At 44.7% G+C, this 23,266-nt stretch overlaps 1 protein-coding gene across 1 annotated transcript in view; it reads right to left on the reverse strand.

Moving 5' to 3' along the window:
* Positions 1 to 10,419: 10,419 nt before the first annotated feature.
* PPARG (peroxisome proliferator activated receptor gamma) overlaps positions 10,420 to 23,266 on the reverse strand; it is a 49,443-nt gene continuing 36,596 nt past the window's right edge. The window contains exon 7 of the mRNA XM_077821329.1: positions 10,420 to 10,667. Coding sequence (XP_077677455.1) covers positions 10,420 to 10,667 — 248 coding nt within the window. The remainder of the gene's footprint in view (positions 10,668 to 23,266) is intronic.

Raw genomic sequence — 23,266 nt, forward strand, 5'->3', positions numbered from 1 at the left:
TTGGCCGGAAGGCATATAGGAGAGTCCCTCCCCAATGGAGGAGGAACGCGTCAGGTGTGGAGCCTGGGCTGTGATTCTGGAAGGAACAGAATTGCTTGTACTTCCTGTTGTGTCGCGTGGCGAAGAGGTCGATTAAGGGAAATCACCACCTCTGGAAGACTGAATTTGTGATGTCCAGGCAAAGGGACCACTTATGGCTGTGAAATGACCTGCTGAGGTGGTCCGCCAGCTTGTTCTTAATCCTGGGGAGGTACAACGCCTACAGGTGGACTGAATGTTCTACACAGAAGGCCCATAGCATGAGGGCTTCCTGGCACAGGGGAGAGGAGTGTGCACCCCCCTGTTTGTTGATATAGAACATTGCAGCCATATTGTCCATCATGACTGATGCGCATTGTCTGGTTAGGAAAGAGCGGAATTTCTGGCATGCTAGATGCACTGCTCTGAGCTCTCTGACATTGTTGTGGAGGCGCAGATCTGCCTGCGACCAGAGACCTTGAGTCCTGTGGTCCCCCAGATGAGCTCCTCAGCCGAAGTCCAACGCGTCCATCACCAGCGGATGGCTGTGGGGCAGCAAAAGGGACCCCTGAGCACACCTGCTGGACATCGGTCCACCACCGGAGCGAATCGAGGATAGGGTGAGGCAGGGTCATGATCCTGTCCAAGCTGTCCCGGGCTGGTCAATAGACTGATGCTAGCCATGAATGGAGCAGGTGGAGCCTGAGCCTGGTGTGTCGTACCACGTACGTATAGGCTGCCATGTGCCCGAGAAGCTTCAGGCAGTTTCTTGTGGTAGTGATGGGAAACTGCATGACTCCCTGGATCATGTTGTTGAGGGCTTGAAACCTTGCCTGTGGGAGGAATGTCCCTGAAGAGGTATGGGGAAGGGGGGTGGAAGGGTGGGAGGGCACAGAATTGGATGAAGTATCTCCTCTCTACCGTGCGAAGCACCCAGTGGCCTGAGGTGATACGGGACCATCCACAGTAGAAAGGGGATAGTCGGGAGGAAAAGGTAAGGCAGGTTAGATCCAGTCCGTGATCTGGTGCGCCGTCCTCGACTGCACCTTCAAAAGGCTGGTTTAGGGTCAGAAGGCAGTTTGAGTTGGCCAGAGCCCTGACTCGAGAATGGGTGTTGCCTCCTCCTGCCAATCCTGTTCCTTCTCCAAGAACCATCCTGATGGTTCTGCTGCTGGAATCTCTGAGGAGGTTGTGGGCGGAAGTGTCTCCACTGCGTGGAGGGGTATGCAGGCCCAAGGATTTAAGGGTTGTGAGTCTTTCAGGCTGGACAGTCTCTTATCTGTCTTTTCAGAAGAAAGAGTCTCACCCACAGGCGCCGACTTCTGCTCCCGCTGGTGGGTGCTTGACACCTCTCTGCCCCTGGCCCTGCCCCGACTCCACCTGTTCCATGAGGCCCTGTTCCTGCCCCACCCCCTCCCACTCCTGCCCCATTCCAACCCCTTCCCCAAAGTCCCTGCCCCAACCAACACCTTCCCCAGATCCCTGCCCCAGCCCTGCCTCTTCCCCACCTCCTCCCCTGAGTGCACCACATTCCCGTCCCTCCCCCGCTCTCCTGGAGCTTGCTACACCGCCAAACAGCTGTTTGGTGGTGGCCAGGTGGGAAATGCTGGAAAGTAGGTGGAGGAGCGGGGACGTGGCACGTTCAGGGCGGGACGCGGAGGAGGAAGTGGGGCAGGGGGGAGGGGAGCTTGGATGCTGGTGAGTGCAGAGCACCCGCTAATTTTCCCCATGGGTGCTCCAGCCCCAGAGCACCCATGGAGTCGGCGCCAATGGTCTCACCCTCATATGGGAGGTCTTGAATAGTTTGCTGGACCTCATAGGGTAGCCCTGAAACTTGGAGCCAAGCACTCCGTCTCATAGCTACATCAGTCGCCATAACTCTAGTGGCAGCATCCCTAGCATCTAATGCAGCCTGTAGGGAAGCACAGGACACTAGTTTCCCTTCCTCCACCAAGGCTATGAACTTGGTCTGGGAGTCCGAAGGGACAAGGTCCGTAAACTTTGCCATCACCACATAGATATTGTACGAGTACCTACTCGCAGTGGCCTGTTGGTTTGCGATATGGATCTGCAAACCCCCTGTCGAGTTAGACCTTTCTCCCCACAAGGTCTAGACGTTTAGCATCCCTGTTCTTTGGGGAGGGTCCTTGGAAACCCTGTCTCACTGGTGGTCAATGCAGCTAACCAGCATGAGAGTCAGGGGGTGGGCGGGAGTATAAATGCTTGAACCCTCTGGAGGGCACAAAATACCTCCGCTCATTGCACTTGGCAGTGGGTGGCAAGGAAGCTGGCATCGCCACAGGGTCTTAGTGGTGTCCACAATGGTCTTTATAAGTGGAAGGGCAATACGTGAAGGCCCGGAGGGTGCTAGGATGTCCATCATGGGATCAGCCTCCTCTACCACCTCCTCAGCCTTGATGCCCAGACCCTATGCAACAACTGCTGTAGCACTCTGTTGTCCTCTAACGCAGGGGCTATGGCTGTCCTCGCCAATGCTTTGTCTGGCAATGAAGAGGAGGAAGTGATTACTGGGAGTGGAAGCTCCCTGCCATTCGCCCCCGAGGGGTAACGAGACTCTCAGGGTAGCGTTGGTGGTAGTGATGCCTGCAACTGATGCCAGGGCTGCGGACGGCGAAGTACGTGTCGGTGCAGTCGTCCGTATGACGGGAGGGAGCTGCATCGGTACGCTCACAGGAGCCAAGGGAAGCGGAGGGCCCGCTGCCGACATTGGCACCGGGGTCATCGGTGCCTGCATCGATGTCGACATCGACAACGGAGCTGGAGTTGGAGCTGGGTGCGAAGACGCTGCCAAGGGCGGTGCTGAGGTCGGAGCCGAGCACGGTGCCACAGTCAATGATGGAGCCGGAGGCAGAGGCATCGGGACCATAGGTGCTGAAGGCAGGTACGCAGCAGATGGTGGAACAAAAATGGCAGAGGCCACAGAAGACGTCACAGAGCGGGGACCCTGGGTTCCTCCCTGTCCTTGGTGAAAGGCCCAGGGGGTCCAGAAGGGCCACTGAGGCGGGTTCTGCCACTGCAGAGGCCTCTCCTGGGGTTCTCTCCTGTCTCTCCCATACCTCAATCTGTGACTTTGGCTCCTTCCAGAGCAATAGGAGTTGGTCTCTGACTCCGAGGTCTCTGACACTGAAGACCATGGAGGAGCCGATACTTGGTGCCTCGAACATTGAGAGCTCGGGGAGCGGGTAGGATCTCTGTCCAAGCGGGTAGGCACTGAGGAACATGGTGAGGGGGAATGCCTCGACATCATAGCTGGCTTCCCCTTCAACTGCACCGGAAGATGGGGCGGGTCTGCCGGCATTGGTGGTTCCTTCCCCCGGTGGGCAAGAATGGTGCCGTAAGATGGAGGAGGTCCCGAGCAGCCTGGTACATTTCCGGCGTTGATGGGAGCTGTAGCTGCTGTATAGGCACCGGCGACCGAGGCGGGGCCAGACTTGACTGCCTCACTTGGGCAGGAGTTGACACGGCCCCAGCAGGGGATCCAGAGGAGTGGCCCGCCTGGTGTCTCACTTCTCTTAGCTTAGCTGGAGGTGAACAATTGTCCGTATTTTTCTTCTTTTGAGGCACCAGCGAGTGGGAATGGTGCCTACAATCAGACAGGCCCCGCGAGGAGCCATGTCAGTGCCGAGTGTCTCTAGAGGAGTCCTTTCTTGGCACCTAACTTGACGACGGTGCCGGGGCACTCTGCGTTGAAGACAATGCACTAGGGGTCGGGTCCCCAAAGCCCGAGTCGGAATGGGGGCATAGAGCTGCCTCCATGAGGATCACCTTGAGCCACTGTTCTTTCTTTAAGAGTCCTTGGATGGAACTCGCGGCAGATCTTACAATGATTTTTCTGATGGGTTTCCCCAAGGCACCGTAAACAGGACTATTGGGGGTCACGCTTTAGTGCAGGTCACACAGTTCTTAAAGCCTGGGGACCGTGGCATACCACAGTTCCGGGGAGCCTGAGTCGGCGGGAAAACCCCCACCAAACTCTATACTGAGATATATATTTGTTAGATAACAACTCTAACAAACTAACGATATACAACTAGATAAAGGACAAACTTGCTAAACAAGAGCTAGGGAAGTTCCAGACACCGTCACTGGCGGTAAGAAGGAACTGAGGGGGTGGTGGTTCGGCAAGGCTCTATATTAGGCACCATGGAGGCGCGACTCCAGGGGGCACCCAGGCCAACCCAATGGATGCTGCTAGGGGAAAAATCTTCTGGCCAACGTGCATGTGTGCGTACACACACCTGATTGGAATGGACATGAACAAACACTTGAAGAAGAATTTACATATTCTCACAGCCCCTTCATCATGTAAATTATACCAGATTAGAGTCTTAGAGGAAAGATCTGGAGTACTGCTAATTCATGCCAGCTGAAGATCTGGCTTAGATTTTTTTAAAAAAAACTTTTTAGCAAGGCCAAGTTACAATAAAACATTAACATACTACATCGTACATTACTTGTTCAGGATCAGGTTAATATTCAAAGAACATATTTAAAGATTCTGTTTTGCTGGCTGAGGATACCTCCTCTTCTGAGTATGCTAGAAAGAGTGACCACATTTCTAAATATTTATCCTCTTTTTGGGACTTCTTTTGTGTATGTATTTCAGGGGTTCTCAAACTGGGGGTTGGGACTAGCCTCTGTTTGCCAGAAGCTCTAGCTGGGAATGAGCGACAGGGGATGGATCACTTTATGATTACCTGTTCTGTTCATTCCCTCTGGGGCACCTGGCACTGGCCACTGTTGGAAGACAGGATACTGGGGTAGATGGACCTTTGGTGTGGCCGAGTAGGGCCATTCTTATGTTCTTACATGGGGGGTCATGAGCTGTCAGCCTCCACTCTAAACCCTGCTTTGCCTCCAGCATTTATAATGGTGTTAAATATATAAAGAAGTGTTTTTAATTTATAAGGGGGAAGGTCGCACTCAGAGGCTTGTTATGTGAAAAAGGTCACCAGTATAAAAGTTTGAGAACTACTCATGTATTTGATGTGAAAGCTTTTCCCTTAAACGAGCAGTCTGTATTTTACTATACCACAGTTCCATAGGAGGAGGGGTCACATTTTCCCAGTAATGTGCAATACATAGTCTAGCTGCTAAGAATAAAAAAAGAAATGTATTTGTTTTTCTATTTAAAATGCAGATCCTTTACTGGAGCATTAAATAAGCAGGTCTGGTGATCTTTAAGAAGCCAGCATTTTTCATAAGATGACTCTCATAATTTTCTCCCAAAACTGTCTAATTCTTTGGACTCAAACACCTCATATGCAAGTATGACCCCTTTCCCTGCAAACGCTCAACAGAGCACCTCCATAGTAGCAAAAATATGGATCTTAACTGGAGTCAAAAGCCATTTATAAAGTAATTTATAATTTATAAAAAAAATTAAATATGAACTACAAAAATTGAAGATGTATGTTCCCTTCCCCTTACAGAGATTCATTCATCTAGATTAATTTTTTTATCCAGATCCCTCTCCCATCTTTTCATCTGGGTTGTTTTCTTAGCAACATCTTTGTCAATCAAAATTATATATATGTCAGGGCTGGTCTTCACTACAGAGAGATTGATGCTGCTGCAATTGATGCAGCAGGGATCGATTTAGCGGGTCTAGTGAAGAGTGCTCTCCAGTCGATCCCAGTAATCCAGCTCTCCAAGAAGAGTCGACCAGCGAGCGTCTCCCATTGACGCTGCACAGTGAAGACAGTGGGGTAAGTCGACCTAAGCTATGTCGACTCCAGCTACGTTATTCACATAGCTGGAATAGCGTAACGTAGGTCAATTTACCCTTGTAGTGAAGACAAGCCCTTAGAAGTTGTTCCAGCTTGCTCCTGGGTCAACTCCTCAAATGTGGTTAGAAGTATATTCAGATTTCACAATACAATGTTGGACTTGTAAATACTGAAAATATAGGATCTTGAAATTATTTATATTATTACATATACAGCGGACCCCCGCTAGAATACGTGTCTATGTAGCGCGAATTCACATATAATGCGGTTGCGGCCATGGATCCCAAATTTAATTACTTTAATTGCAATTCATTTTAACGCAGTCCCCGCATTAACTTGGTACCCGCATGGATCCCAAATCCCGCGTTCTAGTGAGGGTCTGGTGTATCCTGGTATGATTCAAATCCGAAACCAGGAACAGCTGTCCAAATTGAGTAATCTCAGCTTTTACCCAGAATGAATAGTCACTTTGATAATTCCTAGGGATAAAATTCTGATTATTAATGAAAGTAGCTAAGGGAGAGGGCCTCATCAATGGGAAAATTTGTCCAAAGCTGCTAAGGTGATCTGGAAGAATGATTTTGGTGACGTAAATTTCTTTTTAACCAACAATTACTATGAATAGCTAAATTTGGGCTCCAGTCTTGTTTGAGTTTTACTGAGTGTTTGTATGGTCTATTTTTAACCCACTTGATCACATATTTTAATTGTGATGCATGATAAAATAAAATTATAATAATAATAGTAATAAACCTAACTAGGGAAAACTAATCCACCCTGCTTTTATAGGCTTATGCAGAAGTTTAGAACTCACCCTTTGTTTTTTATGTTTTCCATATTAATTTTAATAGCTCATCCTGCCATGTTTTTAATGTCATGTCAGCGATACCAATAGGGTTGCACTGAAACAAAAACAACAACTTTAGAAGGACATTCATCTTTACCAAGGCTACCGTACCTCACCAAGAAATTTAATATTTGTTCCATTCACATTTTTATTATTTTACTCCACATTGGAGGGTAATTTGCCTTAAAAAGATTTGTTATGTTTCTCCACAATACTTATTCCTAAATATTTTAAAGATTCCTTTACCCATTTAAATTTATGTAGCTGACAACAGGTTGTTTTGACCCTTTCAGGAATATTAATTCCTAAAATTTCAGATTTATCATAATTTATTTGGAAACGTGATACCTGCAAAATTCTAAAATCAACTGTTTTATAATTTTAAATAAGCCTTCTGGATCCTGCAAGTATAATAAGACATTGTCGGCACACAAAGCTATTTGTGTTCTAATCCACAAGACATTTTGATGACCTTTACCAAGGGGCTATTTCTCACCTTTATTGTAAATGGTTTCATTGCCAAAGCAAACAGCAGGGGGAATAACGGGCAACCCTATCTCATACTCCTAGACAAATTAAAAGGAGGGGATTGATGACTATTAACCAAAACAGATGCTCAAGGATGAATATAGAGGACCAATATGCCCCTATAAAAACTGATTTTCAAAACCAAACTTTCCAAAATCTCCGAGGTACTCCCACTCCAGCTAGTCAAAGGCTTTCTCAGTATCCAAAGAAAGCAGCACAGAGGAAGAATTGCTAGAATTAACAATTGTAGATCTAATTGAGAGTTCTTCTGATATTATCAGATAGATGCCTGCCAACAGTGAATTCAGATTGGTCCGGGTGAACACATTTGGGCAAGATGACACTTAATCTGTTTGCTAGCACCTTGGCTTAAATTTTAGGATTCATGTTAATGAAAGAAATAGGTATGTATGACGCACAATTGGTAACACCTTTTCTTTCTTTCAGAATGATTACAATTTTTGCCTCTTTTAATGGATCTGGAATCTCATTCCTCTGTAATATGCCTTGAAACAATTCAGTTAAAATGGGGACCAATACTTGTTCAGAGCTCTATAATACTCCCCAGAAAACCTGTGGGACCTGGAGATTTCTTGGATTTTAAATTCTTAACTACATCTTCAGCTTCCTCTGCCGTAATTTTCCTATCAAGATCTGCCACATCATCCTCTAAGACCTGAGGATTTTTATACTTCTCAAATATCTATTTATAAATTCAGGATTTGGATGTTCTGAAGTATACAAAGTATAGAAAAAAGTTAGCAAACATTTCAGAAATCTGTCTGATGCCAGTTACTAAATACCCCTTTTTATTTCTAATCAGAAGGATGGCTGATGTATCCTGTTTCTGTATTAACTCTCTTGCTAAAAGCCTATCAGCTTTATTGCCCTTTTCATAATATTTTTGTTTAATATAGCTAAATGTTTGCTTAGCCTTACCTGTTTGTAACAGAAAATAATTGAAATTAGAGGGAAGATTAAACTTATACACTCTTTAAGATCCTATAGATTTATGTCTCCTTCCAGAAAAGAAAGTTATTTAACTAAAGTATCTTCTTCAAGAGCTCTCATCTTTTTGAGGTATGATGTTTTATGTATAGGTATTCTCTTCACTACTGCTTTTCCAGCATCTCAGAGAACCCTCATATCATTTTATTCTTTTCAGTACTGTTTTTTTCTCCAGTTTATGGTTATAAGGGGGTGATATAACAAAGCTCTATTCAACCACCAGGCCCTTTGTTTTTCTTCTGAGTCCCAGTCTTGCAGCGGAATGATCCAACCAAGTTATAACTCCCAGATTAGCTTTTTTGACCATATTAGCCAAAACTCTAGAAATGAAAATCATATCAATCCTGGAATACGATCCATGAGTAGCAGAATAATATGTATAGTCCCTGACATCCAGATTCATTTCCCATCAGACATCCCCCCCAGATCCTCATTTTCTAAGTGATGCAACAAATTTGCACTTGCTCCTCCCCAGTACCTCTGTGTACATACAGTTGATCCAAAATGGAATTAAGCACCTTGTTAAAATCCCCCCTAGAATTATATCCCCTTCCATAAAACTTCCCAAGTCACTAAAAAACTGATTTAAAAAAAGCTTGCCTGTGATTGGGACCATATGCATTGGGCAAGGTGAGAAGTTTACTTTTCAAGAACCTCTGAATTAAAATATATCTGCCCTCTGTATTTATATATTGTACTGAAACAATGAAAGAGAAGCATTTAACAAAAAGTATTGCTACCCTGCTCTTTTATTAGATTGGCCTGGAGAGAGATGGTAGCTGAGTCCAAGATGTATTCATGTGTTTATCATAATTTTTCTTCAAGTGTGTTTCCTATAAATAGATTATACTCAGAAAATTCTTTGTCAGCGAGCGGAATACTCTTTTCCTTTTTGTTGGATTATTCATTCCCATAACATGAACAGTCATGACATTAATAAACTCATCCATGGGTAAAGATCTGGCCTAGATTCTGAAGAATCTACACACAAACACACACAAACTTATTCCTCCTCCTGGTCCACTTACACATCACCTCTGCACTTGGCTCACTAAGTTTAAGGCATACTTTGTGATATACAAATAAAAACAAGGGATTCTTGTCAACTCCCTATTTTACCATATGCCTTCCTGTTAGTTGCTCTTTTTGCAACATCCCTCTCTTTTGGCCCCTCAGTGTGACTTATATCAACTAGACTCCCTCAGTGGACCAATGTCACAGATGGCACTAAGGGTGTATGTTGATTCCTGGATCTGACTCTAAGGGAGTGTGAATTCAATGCTGAGAGTACTAAAAGAAGGTGCAAGTTATTTCAGCTTCCCTTAGATTCAATCAAACTAGCCTCTGAATTTGGTCCTCAGTGTATTCTTACCTAACATGTTGGGGACAACACACAACAAAATGAATGAGTGATGAACAAAACTTCCATGTTCCCAAGGAGAAACACTGACATCTGAAAGACAAACTAACACAGTGGGAGATTATATTGTGGGTTTATGACTTGAAGAACAAATCCAAACCCTGCTTGATGTTCATAAGTCACTTTATTTCTATTTTACATAGCACTTTGAGCTGAATATGCTGCTTGATGGTGGTGCATAATGTGAAATATGTCTCAGCCCCAGTTGCATAGCATAGACTGCTCTTAGACTAAGTTAATTAAAAAGGCTTCTTGTTCCTAAAAATGTAAACAGCCGATGGTTTCCTGATGTCACTTACATTTGGAGATGGCAGTGTAAAAGAGTCTTAAAGTGGGTCCAGATGTAATCAGGCCAAGTAGGTAAAACTCTAGTCTTTTGAGTTCTCATGAAGAATTCCAATAACCTGAGATTCAATCATTGTTTTTGTTGCTAACTTTTGAGTTTCACTTATAGAACCAGATGTAGTATCTTGGATTTCCTCTAGACATGTTTGAGGAAGAAGACATTTATTTTTAAGTTGAACATTTAACTGCACTGTTAACCAACTTCAATGAAGTTGTAAACATATTGGACAAGCAATTTTGTTTAAGAAATAACATAGTGAAAAAATTAATTGTGAAAATACTGCCAACGATTTCATGATATAGACATTTTTAATATTAAAAGTAAATTGTAAATGTGTCTTTATAAACAATATGCATAAAATACATCTACTATACTAAAGCTTTCTCTCTTTTTTTAAATGGTATTTCACAGTAATTTCTTCGGTATGTAATGTTTTCCCTCAAAGAAATAGTGCAATTTGAAGAACGTACATTATGTCAGCAGATTAGAATTTTTGTGGTCATTAATATAAGTCTTTGTAGATTTCTTGTAGGAGTGGATGAAGACTCATATCTGTCTCCGTTTTCCTTATTATTTGCAACAGCTGCACATGTTCTGTTACAATCTGTCTGAGGTCCGTCATTTTCTGAAGCAACTTTGCAAACAGCTGGGATGATTCTGGGTGATTCAACTTTAGTTGGAGCTCCAAAGCTTGCAGCAAATTGTCTTGTATATCTTCAATGGGTTTCACATTCAACAAACCAGGACGATCTAGGAAAAATAAGTGTGGGGGAAGGAACTAGTGAATAAAATAGTAACTTTGGTTTGGAGAAGAACACCTCAGTCATTTGCTTTCTCAAAGGTTTCTCTAACACACTATCTAAAAGGGGCACTTTTTGAATGCTGTTTGATGATTTCCTATGTTTTTTTTAACAGACTCAGCCTTTTATTAGAGCATTCACAAGGAAAAATAGTCTTAGAAAGGGTACAAGCATTGGTTAGTTACAGATATAAAGGTATGTATGTAGTACACTGCAATGCATATTCTACTCCAGATTCCCTTGTTGAAGGAACAGTAAGTAAATAAGATACACTTGAAGGACATCAAAGCTTCACTAGGTAATTCATCAATGGACATCAACATACAGATAACTGGATCTACTAGTGCTTGATACCTCTTTAAAATCTGCAAATGATTCTTCCTATGATGATGAGGGTAATATAAAAACTTGGATGGGTGCTGAAAAAGCAAACTAGTCAAGCCACAAATGTGACTTCACGGGGAGACATGACTGAGGGCCACAGATTTTGGCCACAGTGTCTTCATAATTCTAATTTGCTGGACTTAAATATTTTGTGCTTACTTCTCCCCCAAGTCCATACTCCACTTGGTTTTCAAAGAGCTGTTTATGGTTCCCTGGTTCTGCCCCAGCATCAGTTAGAGGGGATCTCAGGAACCTTATGCCAATGGAGGATTGTTGCATCAGTGACACTGCTTCCTTAGAGATGGTGGGGGGGCTGGTGCTGGAGCTGCCTGTATCATGATAGTAGAGAGTTCTCCTCGATGAGGGGAATTCTGTTTTAGACATTTACAACCAGAATTTGAACCCTTTCAGCACATGAGCTATGCAAAGGAACCACAAGAAACTGGAGAATCTGGCCCTTTTTGTTTCAGGCTTTTAATACTGAGACCAATTTTCCATTTTCCCTTCCAATATGCTGTGTCCATCTGGGCTGAAATACTTGAATACATGATTTTTTATTTAGTAATAGCATTCCATTGCGTTGCAATGCTGCTTTCAGACTCACTGTTATCTTGTTCTTTAAAAATAGCTTTGCTTAGATCTCTTATTTCACGTGAAACCATGTGACAGATTAAATCTTTAATAGAAACATTTGTTCTGCTAATGCCTCCCTCCTCCAACTCCTTTTATTAGGTGGTGGCCATTATTATTTAACATGACTCATGGCCTTCATGTAATAAAAAATTTGATTCTATGGCCACAGAAGTTAAGGTCATGGCCGAACACTATTGTAATTGCACTAGATTGTCACATTTGATAATGATTGTCAATGACTTGTTACTGCTTAGGTTGCTAATATGTAACCAACTAAACCCACTTTACATTGGGTATGGCCTACATGTGCCCATGACAAAGCAGAAGTTAATAATTTTACTGCTTAGCCAACAGATTAGTCTCACAAATCCATCAATAAAAAGCAGTGCATACATCTGGGCATAATGGAGGTATTTTCTTCTATATGGAGACCTGTCCAGTGTGGAAAGGAGAAGGGGTGTTCTAAATACATTACTGATTAGGCACTCTGTAGGATGTGTGTCACTGGCCTATAGGGTAATCTTGGGCAAGTTATGTCACTGCTCTGTGTCAATTTCCCCATCTGTAAAATGGGGATAATGATGCTTACCTCCTTTATAAAACACTACTGATGAAAAGCACTAGGTGGTATTATTGCCCGGCAGAAGTTGGGGTTGATAGATGAAGTACCTGTTCTCCAGTCACCAGATTAACTCGGCACTAGCTTTACAGGAATTTCACTTCATTTTCACTTTGCTTTTACAATGTTGCCATATTTTAGGCCTTCTCTAGACTGAGGTTTTTAGCCACCAGTGAAACTAGAACTGATGTAGCTTCCCCCAGTGCAAACCCTTACAGGAGATGCATCACACTGCTATGAAACTCCACTTGTACTGGTGCAATCTGAACCAGGATAAGAAGCATAGCATATATCGGGGGTCGGCAACCTATGGCACACGTGCCAAAGACGGCACGCGAGCCAATTTTTAATGGCGTGCTGCTGTCTGTCATGGACAGCAGTGTGCAATTAAAAATCCTGCCCGGCCTGGCCCACTCTTCTCTGCCCACCGCTCTCTCCTTCCCCCTCTCCCGGCCTCTTCCCCCAGCGTGCAGGGTTCCTGCCCCTCCTCCTCTCCCTCCCTGCGGCCGATCAGCTGACGGCTCTTGCTACGGAGTGGGAGAGGGAAAAGCGGAGCCGCAGGACGCTCTCTGCTCCGGGGACCTTGGGGAAGGGGGTGGAATCGGCATATCCCCTCCAGCCTCCTGCCATTAGCCACTCAGGGCAGGGGGCTGGGAGCACCCCCACGACCCCAGCCCACACCCCCAGCCCTCTGCCCTGACCCCTGCACCCCACCAACAACCCCAGCCCTGACTCCGGCACCCCCCACACATATCCAGCCGCCCCCCGCCCTGACGTCTGCACCCTCCTCACTCACCCCCAGCCCTGACTCCTGCACCCCCAACACATACGCAGCCTCCCCACACCCCATGCCCTGACTCTTGCACCCCTCCACATCCCCACCACCACCCTGAGCACCAAACGGGAGCTCCTGCACACCACACCCACATTCCCAGCTGCACCCTCGCACCAAATGGCAGCTGCCCAGGTAAGCGCTCCACACCCAAACCTCCTGCCCCAACCCTGAGCCCCCTCCCTCATTCTAGCTCCTGGCCAGACCCTGCACCCCAATCCCCAGCCTGCTCCTTCACCCCCAACTCTGTTCTCAGTGCACTCTCACCCTCATCTCAGTGCAGAGAGAGGAAGAGAATGGGCCAGAACCAGGGAGAAAGTAGGTACCTACTCTGTGTGGACAGGGCCGGGACCCCAGACCGGCAGCGGGCTGAGTGGGGCCGGCAGCCGGGACCCTGGCTGGCAGGAGCCAGCGGACAGAACCCCAGACCGGCAGCGGGTTGAGCCGCTCAGCCCACTGTTGGTTTGGGGTCCCAGCCGCCGGCCCCGCTTAGCCCGCTGCCGGTCTGGGGTTCTGGCTGCCAGCCTCTTGCCAGCCGGGGTCCCAGCTGCAGGCCCCACTCAGCCTGCTGCCGGCCTAGGTGAACAGAACCCCAGGCCGGCAGCGGGCTGAGCGGGCCAGCGGCGTAAGATGAGCATTTTAATTTAATTTTAAATGAAGCTTCTTAAACATTTTGAAAACCTTGTTTACAAACGACAATAGTTTAGTTATATAATATATAGACTTATAGAGAGAGACCTTCTAAAAAATGTTAAAATGTAGTATTGGCACACGAAACCTTAAATCAAAGTGAATAAATGAAAACTTGGCACACCACTTCTAAAAGGTTGCCGACCCCTGGCATATACTGTGGTTTACACAGATGTAATGTGTCTACATTAGGGGTTTGCACCAGGGCAACTACAGCTACACCAATGTTAGAAATGCCAAGTGCAGACAAGCCAAGAAACTGTAGGCCCCGGGAAGCAGAAAATAGTTGGAGTGCACCGTACTCTGGCTGCATTTCCTCTTTGCCTCTGGCCTGTCACCTGGGAGCAGGGTCAGTGTATAGGTCTTAAACCAGCTCTATGGCAGATGGGGAGATTCCCTTTACAGTGCATATAGCCAAGGGGTCATCTTTGCCCCTTTTATTTTACCAGGGTGACCTAAAAGGACCTTAGTCCACTGGAGAATCAGGCCTGGACATTATAAAGGGCTAGATTAGTAGTCCTATGGTTACTACTCTGCAGAACAACCTCGGATTTAGTTACCAAAACTAGTGGCTTGTTATTTTGGTGGATATGGATATGGAAAGGAGAAAGCAATTTTCATCATAATGCAACGATCTCTCCTATATAAGAGCAGTGTTTAATGTGTCATCCCAGTTCTTCTCAAACAGAATCTGAGTATGATGCAGCTGCAGATCAAAATCTGAGCTTTGAAATTCAGGGGCACTTGGATTTGGGGTTTTGTCTCAAGCTCATTTCTAGCATTTACAAGTATATATTTAACACAGCAATTACAAAATCATAAAGAGAGGAAATCATTACTTAAACTGAAGCAAAAATATGTATTATGTAGAGGAAAGTGAGGATTTATCGGCATGGATGTTCTAGAAACTAGCTATTCCTCTTCACTCAGTGTACTACACACAATAATAATCTTTTCCCAGAAATCATTATCCCAAATGTTTTAGTACATTTTTAAAGAATGTCTTCCTTTGTTGCAAAACTATAAATCCTGATTTAATTATTAACCTGTGCTTGGCTGGCAGAGGTCACTTACATAAACATATTTTATAAACAAATACCAGTTTACTGGCAATATTAGACTTTTATAACCAAAAATATCTTGTAGTGTAAATATCTGCAAACAGAAAGTGAACAATACCTTCTTATTGATTTCCTAGAGGACTTTAGAAATATCATCAAGACTTATTTTTAAAACTACCTACCAGACTTTGGATAAATTGTCAAGACTTATTTTCAGACTACGTGGGTACATTAAAGTCGTCACTATATACATTTGCTCATATCAATCCTTTATAAACCTCCCAACTGGATATTTCTAAGCTGTTAATAATTTTGTCTTTTGGGATGCTATAGCTTTAAATTTCACTGCCTTGCTGAAGAGGAACACTGAACCAGCTGGATATGACTCAGTGCACAGCGAAATACAAGTCAAACAAGCATGAAGACCATAGCTTCTATTTCCCTTGGGATTAGCCTCCATTTTCCCCATCTCTCTTAATGCTGGGAATTATCAAGGTGTGAGATTTTCAGATGTAAAACCCAAATCAAGGCAAATCTCATGATCCCCAAATCTGACTTGCAGGACCTCTGAAGCAAACCCAGAATGTCAGCATCTAGGCTGGGATTTACTAAGGGGCCTAAGTGAATTCGGCATTCAAATTCCACTGAAGTTCAGTGGGAGTTAAGTGCCTGATTTCCTTAGGCTCCTTTATAAAACCTTTATAAAGCATGGCTTTATAATGAAGCACTGGAACTAGGATCAGTGAAACTGGAGATGGCAAAGGCCTATCGGATCATAAAATGTTATTTTTCAATAAGCCAGATCCCGAGAAAGGAAAAGTCCTATTGAAGGCAGTACAGATTTTGCCTGAGTAAGGACTTCAGGATATGAGCCATTATTTTGTGTGCTATGCTCTTCTACAAACAGAGGATGACACGATCTCTGTCTCAAGAAGCTTATTTAGATCAGACACAAGACAATACTGTTCAAACCTATGAGACACGAGGGTTGAAGCTGCAAGCTTTACCTGTACAGCTTGAAGTTAACTACACTCACTGTGGTAGAAGAAGATGTGGTTTTTGTGCAGGGATTAGTATGGGAAGGGAGGTGATTCAGGGCACAAAGAGAGGGAGCTCCAGGCAGAGGTGGCACTACAGAAGAAGATATAAGAGTGGGAAATACATATGGAGTCTTTAGTTGGGAGCCTTGGGAAGAGCATAGATCAGTGGTTCTGAACCAGGGGTATGAGTACCCCAGGGGTACACAGAGGTCTTCCAGGGGCACATCAACTCATCTAAGTATTTGCCTAGTTTTACAACAGGCTACATAAAAACCAGGAATGTCAGTACAAACTAAGGCCATGCCTACAAGTACATGCTTACAGCAGCACTGCTGTACCGATACAGCAGTGCTGCTGTAAGAGTACTTGTGTAGCTGCGTTATGCCTATGGGAGTGAACTCTCCCGTTGACCTACTAAAACCAGCTCAAAGAGTGGTGGTAGCTGTGTCAGTTGGAGAGCGTCTCCAGCCGACATAGTGCTGTGCACACTGGCGCTTATGCCACTCAGGCACAGATAGTTAGAGGGGGGTAGATAGAAATAAGAAGCAAAGTTATGGGCAGGGACAACACTGACATGGCAAGTGAGATGAAGCCAGCATATAGATTTGAAGAGAGGATAGACTAAGCAGTGGGAGAGGTGGATCAGTCCTAGCCACAGCATTTTCACAGACCATAGTAGAAAGAAAGGAGGTGAAAGGGGGGCAAGGATGAATAGGTGGCAATTGTTAAGGTGAGAGAAGATCAGGATGAGAGAGCGGTGACAGGATATTATCTTTAAGCTCACGTGAGTGGGAGGATGGTGTAACTGTCAATGTTACTGGAGAACAGAGCGCATTGAGTCCATTCCCTGCAAGCACAGAGTGCAGTGCTATGGAAGAGTTATTAAAGGGCTATCATCCTGGTAACCATCAGTGTTTCCTCTAATTTTTCACACCCATGTGCGGAATTAATTTTGTTATGTGCACCGATATGGAGATCACATCACCTCCATATTGGTGCACATAACAAAATTCATATGGTGGGGTGGGGCTGAGGGGTTCATAGAGTGGAGGGGGCTCAGGACTGGGGAAAAGGGTTGGGGAGTGGGGGTGTGTGTGAAGCCTCTGGCTGGGGGTGCAGGATGTAGGGTGGGGCCAGAGATGGGGGCTCAGGGTTGGGGTGTGGACGGTGAGGGCTCTGGCTGGTGGTTTGGGCTCTGGGGTGGTGCTGGGGATGACGGGTTCAGGACTGGGGCAGAGGTTTGGGGTGTGGGGGTGGGCTCTGGCTGGGGGTGCAGGCTCTGGGGCGGGGCTGGGGATGAGGGGTTTAGGGTGCAGTGTGGCTTCCTGGGGCTACAGTGGGGAGAGAGGACTCCCCTTCAGCTCTCTTTCCCCGCAGCAGCACCTGGGCTGGGGGGACAGGTGTCTGTCCCCCGGCCATGGCAGGTCTAGCTTCGGGCCGGAGGAGGGCCACCTGTTCCCCGGCCGGGACTGTGCTGGGTCGGGGCGGGGCACCTGTCCCCTGGCTGTGGCAGGTCTGAGGCTGGACTGGGGCTGGGGGAGGAGCGTCTGTCCCCTGGCCGCAGCAGGTCAGGGGCTGGGCTGGGTTCAGGGTGCCTGTCCACTGGCTGCGGCAGGTCTGGGGCTGGGCTGTGTCGGGCCTGGGGAGGGGTGCCTGTCCCCCAGCCGCGGCAGGTACGGCACTGGGCTGGGTCGGGGCCAGGGAGGGGTGCCGCAGCAGGTCCAGGGTTCTGGGAGAGGCATCTCTCCCTGACGCAGCCCTGAGCACCTGCACAACACTTAATAGGCAGCTGCCTGACTGTGCAGCTTAGAGGGAACTTAGGTAACCATCATAATTTTTAAGACTATTTCTTCATCTATGTTACAAAGGTCATTTCAGGTTATTAAAACTGAAAGTATTTTAAAAGTCTAATTTACTTTTCACCACTTGTACTCATTGCTAACTATCTGTCTTTTGCCTGGCTTGGACAATGGAAGCAAACTAGACTATTTCACTTTTTATTTATTATTGGTTAGTTTTGCTTTCTGGTTCTCATTCATTAGTACAAGTCTATGTAATTTGGTTTGGAAACACTGCAGGACAATGTTTAAATCCAAATAAACTGTCTTCAATTATTGAAAAAAAAGTTAATTAAAATTGTTCTGAGATTTATAGAGTACTTTTTTTCAAAACAACCCCCAAATTTTGGGTCTAAATTACCTGTCTGTATCTGTCTAAAGTGATACTTCACTTTTTCTTAGACAAAAAATAGATTTTACATATTTGGAAGCCTCTTTCAGGCTTGAATGTCCTTAAAATTAACTATATTTTTTGTTATTTCTCACTTACAAAACGTCCATCTGCATGTCTTTATGTTTTATGCTAGCATGCAAAATTACATTACATTTTATGTCTGTAACAACCATCATTAGTCAAGGTCATTTGGAGTTTAAATAGACATTCTGAAATCATAATATGATAAAATGCATAAAGAGACATAATGGCTGATTAAACACTTTTTTTCTAGTGCTATTTCTGCTGCAGAGGCAGATATGACTCAGCAGTTTGGGTTTTACTCACTAGTCTGTAACATGCAGTGCACTCGTCAAGTTTTTGGTTCAAAGCCCACAGTAGTTATCTGCAGTTGCTGGTCTGATTAGGAAGTATTTCCTTGTTCTGACATGATTACTACAAGGGTAATTTTTATAACGGTCAATGCTAAAATCCTTGGTAGTATTCAGTGATGAAACCTCAAATTTTTCATATTGTGGTCAAATGATTTAATATAACAGTTAACAAAGAACAGCTATTCAGGGCTCATGAACTGCTCCAAAACATACAGTAGGAGACCAAATAAGTCAGAAGCAGAGATAGGCCAGAACCAAAATCCTGGGTCCGAATGCACTCAGACTGACAGAGTCTGGATCTGGACCCAAACTTTGTAGCTAGACCTTTTTACAACTGGACAGACCAAATTCCCATATCCAAACATTCTTCCAAATTTGTGGGCTATTAAGTGGTGGAGTTGGGATCTGGAACCAGACTTACTGCTTGGACGAAGGTTGTCAATTTTGGTTGGAACATATTCCTGTAAGTTTCATCACATGACATAATCTTTAATTAAAGATTAATTTTTAATTCCTGGAAACTGCAGGACAATTCTGGAGGGTTGGCAACCCTAGCTTGGCACCATCTATAGTCAGAGGAATGACTATGCAAAAATGACCTGGTAGATTCCCTATTTATTCTGTCTCAGAGACTTCCTGAACAAATTTGCTAAATTTATAGCACGAGTGAATTAAGACTAAAGATGGCTTACATTCTCCAAAACTTCTAGCATCCCCTTCTCCTGAGACAAGTACAGGGGTGAAAGTAAAATTTCTCCTACCAGTATGGTGGGGGAGGGCAGCTTCCTCCACCAGGAAGAGGCAGGGTCTCGGGGGGAAGGGGTGGGGCTAGGGGGGGGTCAGCCTCCCCCAGCCAGCCCGCCCGCCCGTGCTGCCCGGGGCTGCAGCAGTGATTTAAATCGCCAGCCCTGGGGTAGCTGCTCCTTTTGCTCCCCCCACCGTCGGCGGCCCTGCCAGTAAGGACCAGGAAGGGCCGCCAATGCGGGGCACAAAAAGAGCGGCTATGTTAAAGCGCTGCCACGACAGTGCTTTAAGCGCAGTACTTTAAAGTCAGCAGTACGGGCTGGTACAGACAGCCACTTTTTACTGGTATGCCGTACTGGGCCGTACCACCTTACTTTCACCCCTGGACATGTCTTTCCCCCAACCCTGACAGACTCCTTGTTCTTTCCTACCTAAGCAGAATACTTCATCCCAGTTTACCCCACAGAGACAGGTTCTTGGTGTATGTTCTCTCCCCAGAGTCAGTCAGGGCTTCTGCTCAGACTCACTACAGTGTAGGGATCCACTCTGAACCAAGGAATCTAGATCACAAGGATCCTGCTTTTAATACACCTCTGTTTACAAGACAAAAGGACAATTTTTCTCTAATATTAAGCCCTACAAACTCAGTGTAGCATCTGATAGTGAAGCTAACTTCTTTTTGGCTGTGCATTATCACCAGTGATGCAGAAGCTGTCATTTTACTGATGATGCATGAGTCTGTATAGACTCCAGATGTACATGCTCTAAACTGCTAATGAGTAAAAGCTTGGTTTGATCAGTAAACTAAGAAAAATCAAATTGAAGACACATATGCTAAGATATGTGCTTTTAAAAAAAGCCATTGTATTTAATATAATACTTTGTAAGCATGGTAAACTCCCCAACATTAATCCTAAAACCACAGGAAAAGCTCTAAAAGATTATTTTTCTCTACAAATTCTAAAGCAAAGTAAATGTGAAAACTTAGTTAAGCATGCATTTTAGTGCTCAATGTGCTATATTGTTGCGGGGGCTGGGGGATGGCTGGGAGAGGGCAAGGTAGGGTGTTGGGTCAATCAGACCCTGATTCAGCAAAACACTTAACCATGTACTTAATCTTCTTAGCAGATGAGCAATATGCCGCAGGTGGCATGTGACCAGGATTCATCACTGAATTTGGTCTGCCAGTTGGATCATGAGCTTCCCTGTCCCGCGTATTGACGTGGAGTGCGATGTGAACACTGATCCATGCCCCCTGTGTACTTAATATTATGGATGGACTCAAGTATGTACTTTAGTGTTTTCCTGAATCAGAGCCTCAGTGTATCAATGTTTTAATTCACCTTCTCTTAATACTTTTCACAGTTGGGATGCAACGTAGTAGAATCAGAAACTTAGTATGCTCTAGTCCTTCATATGTAAAAGTATTTCTATCTGAACAATATACACATAAACCCTCATAAATACATATACATACACACGTAAAATAGTTCTTTAGTTCTATTTGGAGAATTATTTTATAAACTCAAACACACCTGAACAAAGAAAAAGACAGAGACATAATGGGAAAAAACAGCCAATCAAACAAATTTTCATTCTCTCTATATGCAACCAGCATAAGATCTTGCCCAGTGAAATAAAGGTACACAGAAATGTCATACCACAGCCACACTCAGCTTTATAGAATTTTAAAGATACCTCAAGCTCTTTACCAGGTATTTTGGCAACACTAAAAAACACCAGGAAACCACAGCAGAAAAGTAAATGAGACACAGAGGAGAATAAGTTGTACACAGTTAACTTTAGCTTAATTAAACAACGATTTACACATGTTTGGAGGGGATAGGCTTAGAATTGCCTTCACCATTGTGCTAGTTTGTAAAATGAGATACTCCTTTCTACCAATCCAATCCAAATTAATGTACACAGCTAGAAGTCTTATTCCCCTTAAAAAGAGGACCAGGAACAATAGAAAAAGCCCTTTCCTTCTTCTCCTTTGGCCTTCCTCTCACAGAGGTTCTCTTGCAGCCTCCATTAACACACTTTTATCTCTTTTGCAGTAATCTTGTCAATTACAAACTTTATAGGAGGAGGGTATGCTAGTGTGGAGAAAAAGCGTGCTTTCAAATTAATCCAGAAATGGGCATGAAACAGACCACTTTTGAAGTCTAATATTTCCCTTTCAGTCTGCTTGCATTACTTTGATACCTCCTATTAAACACTGAGATTTCTTTCCATTTTGATGCAAAAATATTAGTTTTTCAAGCATCATTTCCCCATCATAAATGTTTATATGTGGGACTTTTCTCTTTTGATATGAAGCCAAGCAAGCGGCCTTCCAACTTGAAAGATAATGACTGCCTGTGAAATGAGTAGGGCTCTACCAAATTCACGGCCATGAAAAGTGCATCACAGATGGTGAAATCTGGTCTCCCACCGTCTTGTGTGTGCTTTTACTCTATACTATACAGATTTCACAGGGAAGACCAGCGTTTCTCAAAGTGGGGGTCCTGACCCAAAAGAGGTTTGTGGGGGGGTTGCAAGGTTATTTTAGGGGGCCGTGGTAGTTCCATCCTTACTTCTCCATTGCCTTCAGAGCTGGGTGGCCAGAGAGTGGCAGCTAGCTCTGAAGGTGGCACTTCGCCAGCAACAGCACAGAAGTAATGGCGAAAATACCATACCGTTCCACCCTTACTTCTGCGCTGCTGCCTTCAGAGCTGGGCGGCCAGAGAATGGCGGCTGCTGACTGAGGGCCCAGCTCTGCAGGCAGCAGCATAGAAGCAAGGATAGCAATACCATATCTTGCCATCCTTACTTCTGTGCTGCTGCTGGCAGCGGCTCTGGCTTCAGAGCTGGGCTCTGGGTCAGCAGCCACCGCTCTCCAGTTGCCCAGCTCCGAAGGTAGCATCCCCACCAGCAGCAGCACAGAAGTAAGGGTAGCAGTACCGCAACACCCCCCTACAATTACCTGGTGGCCCCCCCCCCAACTCTTTTTTGGGTCAGGACCCCTTACAATTATAACACTATGACATTTCAGATTTAAATAGCTGAAATCATGACATTTACGATTTTAAAAATCTTATGACCATGAAATGTACCAAAATGGACCGTGAATTTGGTAGGGCCCTAGAAATGAGCATATAGTTGCAATCCTCTTCCCAGAGAAAAGGTGTCTTAAATCCACCCTTGTTGACAGCCAGTTTAAGGACTTAATGGGTATAAAGCCTGAACTATTCTCTCCCCCTAAAGGTAGCCCTTCTAGGTCAGTGTTGCAGCACATTGGCAGGACTGTAGGGGGAAGCCTGCATACACAGTGCCACAGCTGTTCTGCAGATCAAGGTCTCCAGGGGTATCAATACAGCACTATTCACAAGCTTATTTGCAGGATTTTTTTTTTTTTAAAGAAAGAAAATACAGCATTAAGAAACAGTCCTTTTCTCTATGGAACTGCTGAAAATCTTAAATAGTCTACATGCTGCTCCCTCTCAGATCTCCTGTTTCAAGGGCTTCCTCTGAACACACTGTTCAGCTTCTTGGAATGTTTCTCATTTAGTATTACTGTTAAATAGTAAAACCATTTACCTATTGAAGCCAGGGTTGCTTGGATGTCACAGAACAGCAAATACATCTATCATCCTAGAGTTCTTGTTTTTAATGGCCTGCAAGAGGTTGGGGGCAACCTTCAGCATTGATTTCACTGGATCTGTGACCATTCACAGCAGCTGAGGATCTGCCTCTAGGAGTACGTGATGCAGGTGATGACAAGAAGGGAAAAAAACTTTTCTGAAAACATTTTTCTAAATCTCATTTTACCAGAATGTGTTTCTCAAAATTACAGTAACTAAAAAAAATGCTCTGATGAAAATTTTACATTGCTAACAACGGGATAAAAAATGTCTCTTTTAAGAAATGGGGATTATTCTGTTGCCAATGAACAGCA

Source organism: Eretmochelys imbricata, chromosome 7 (genome assembly GCF_965152235.1).
Source record: "Eretmochelys imbricata isolate rEreImb1 chromosome 7, rEreImb1.hap1, whole genome shotgun sequence".
Lineage (NCBI taxonomy): Eukaryota > Metazoa > Chordata > Testudines > Cheloniidae > Eretmochelys > Eretmochelys imbricata.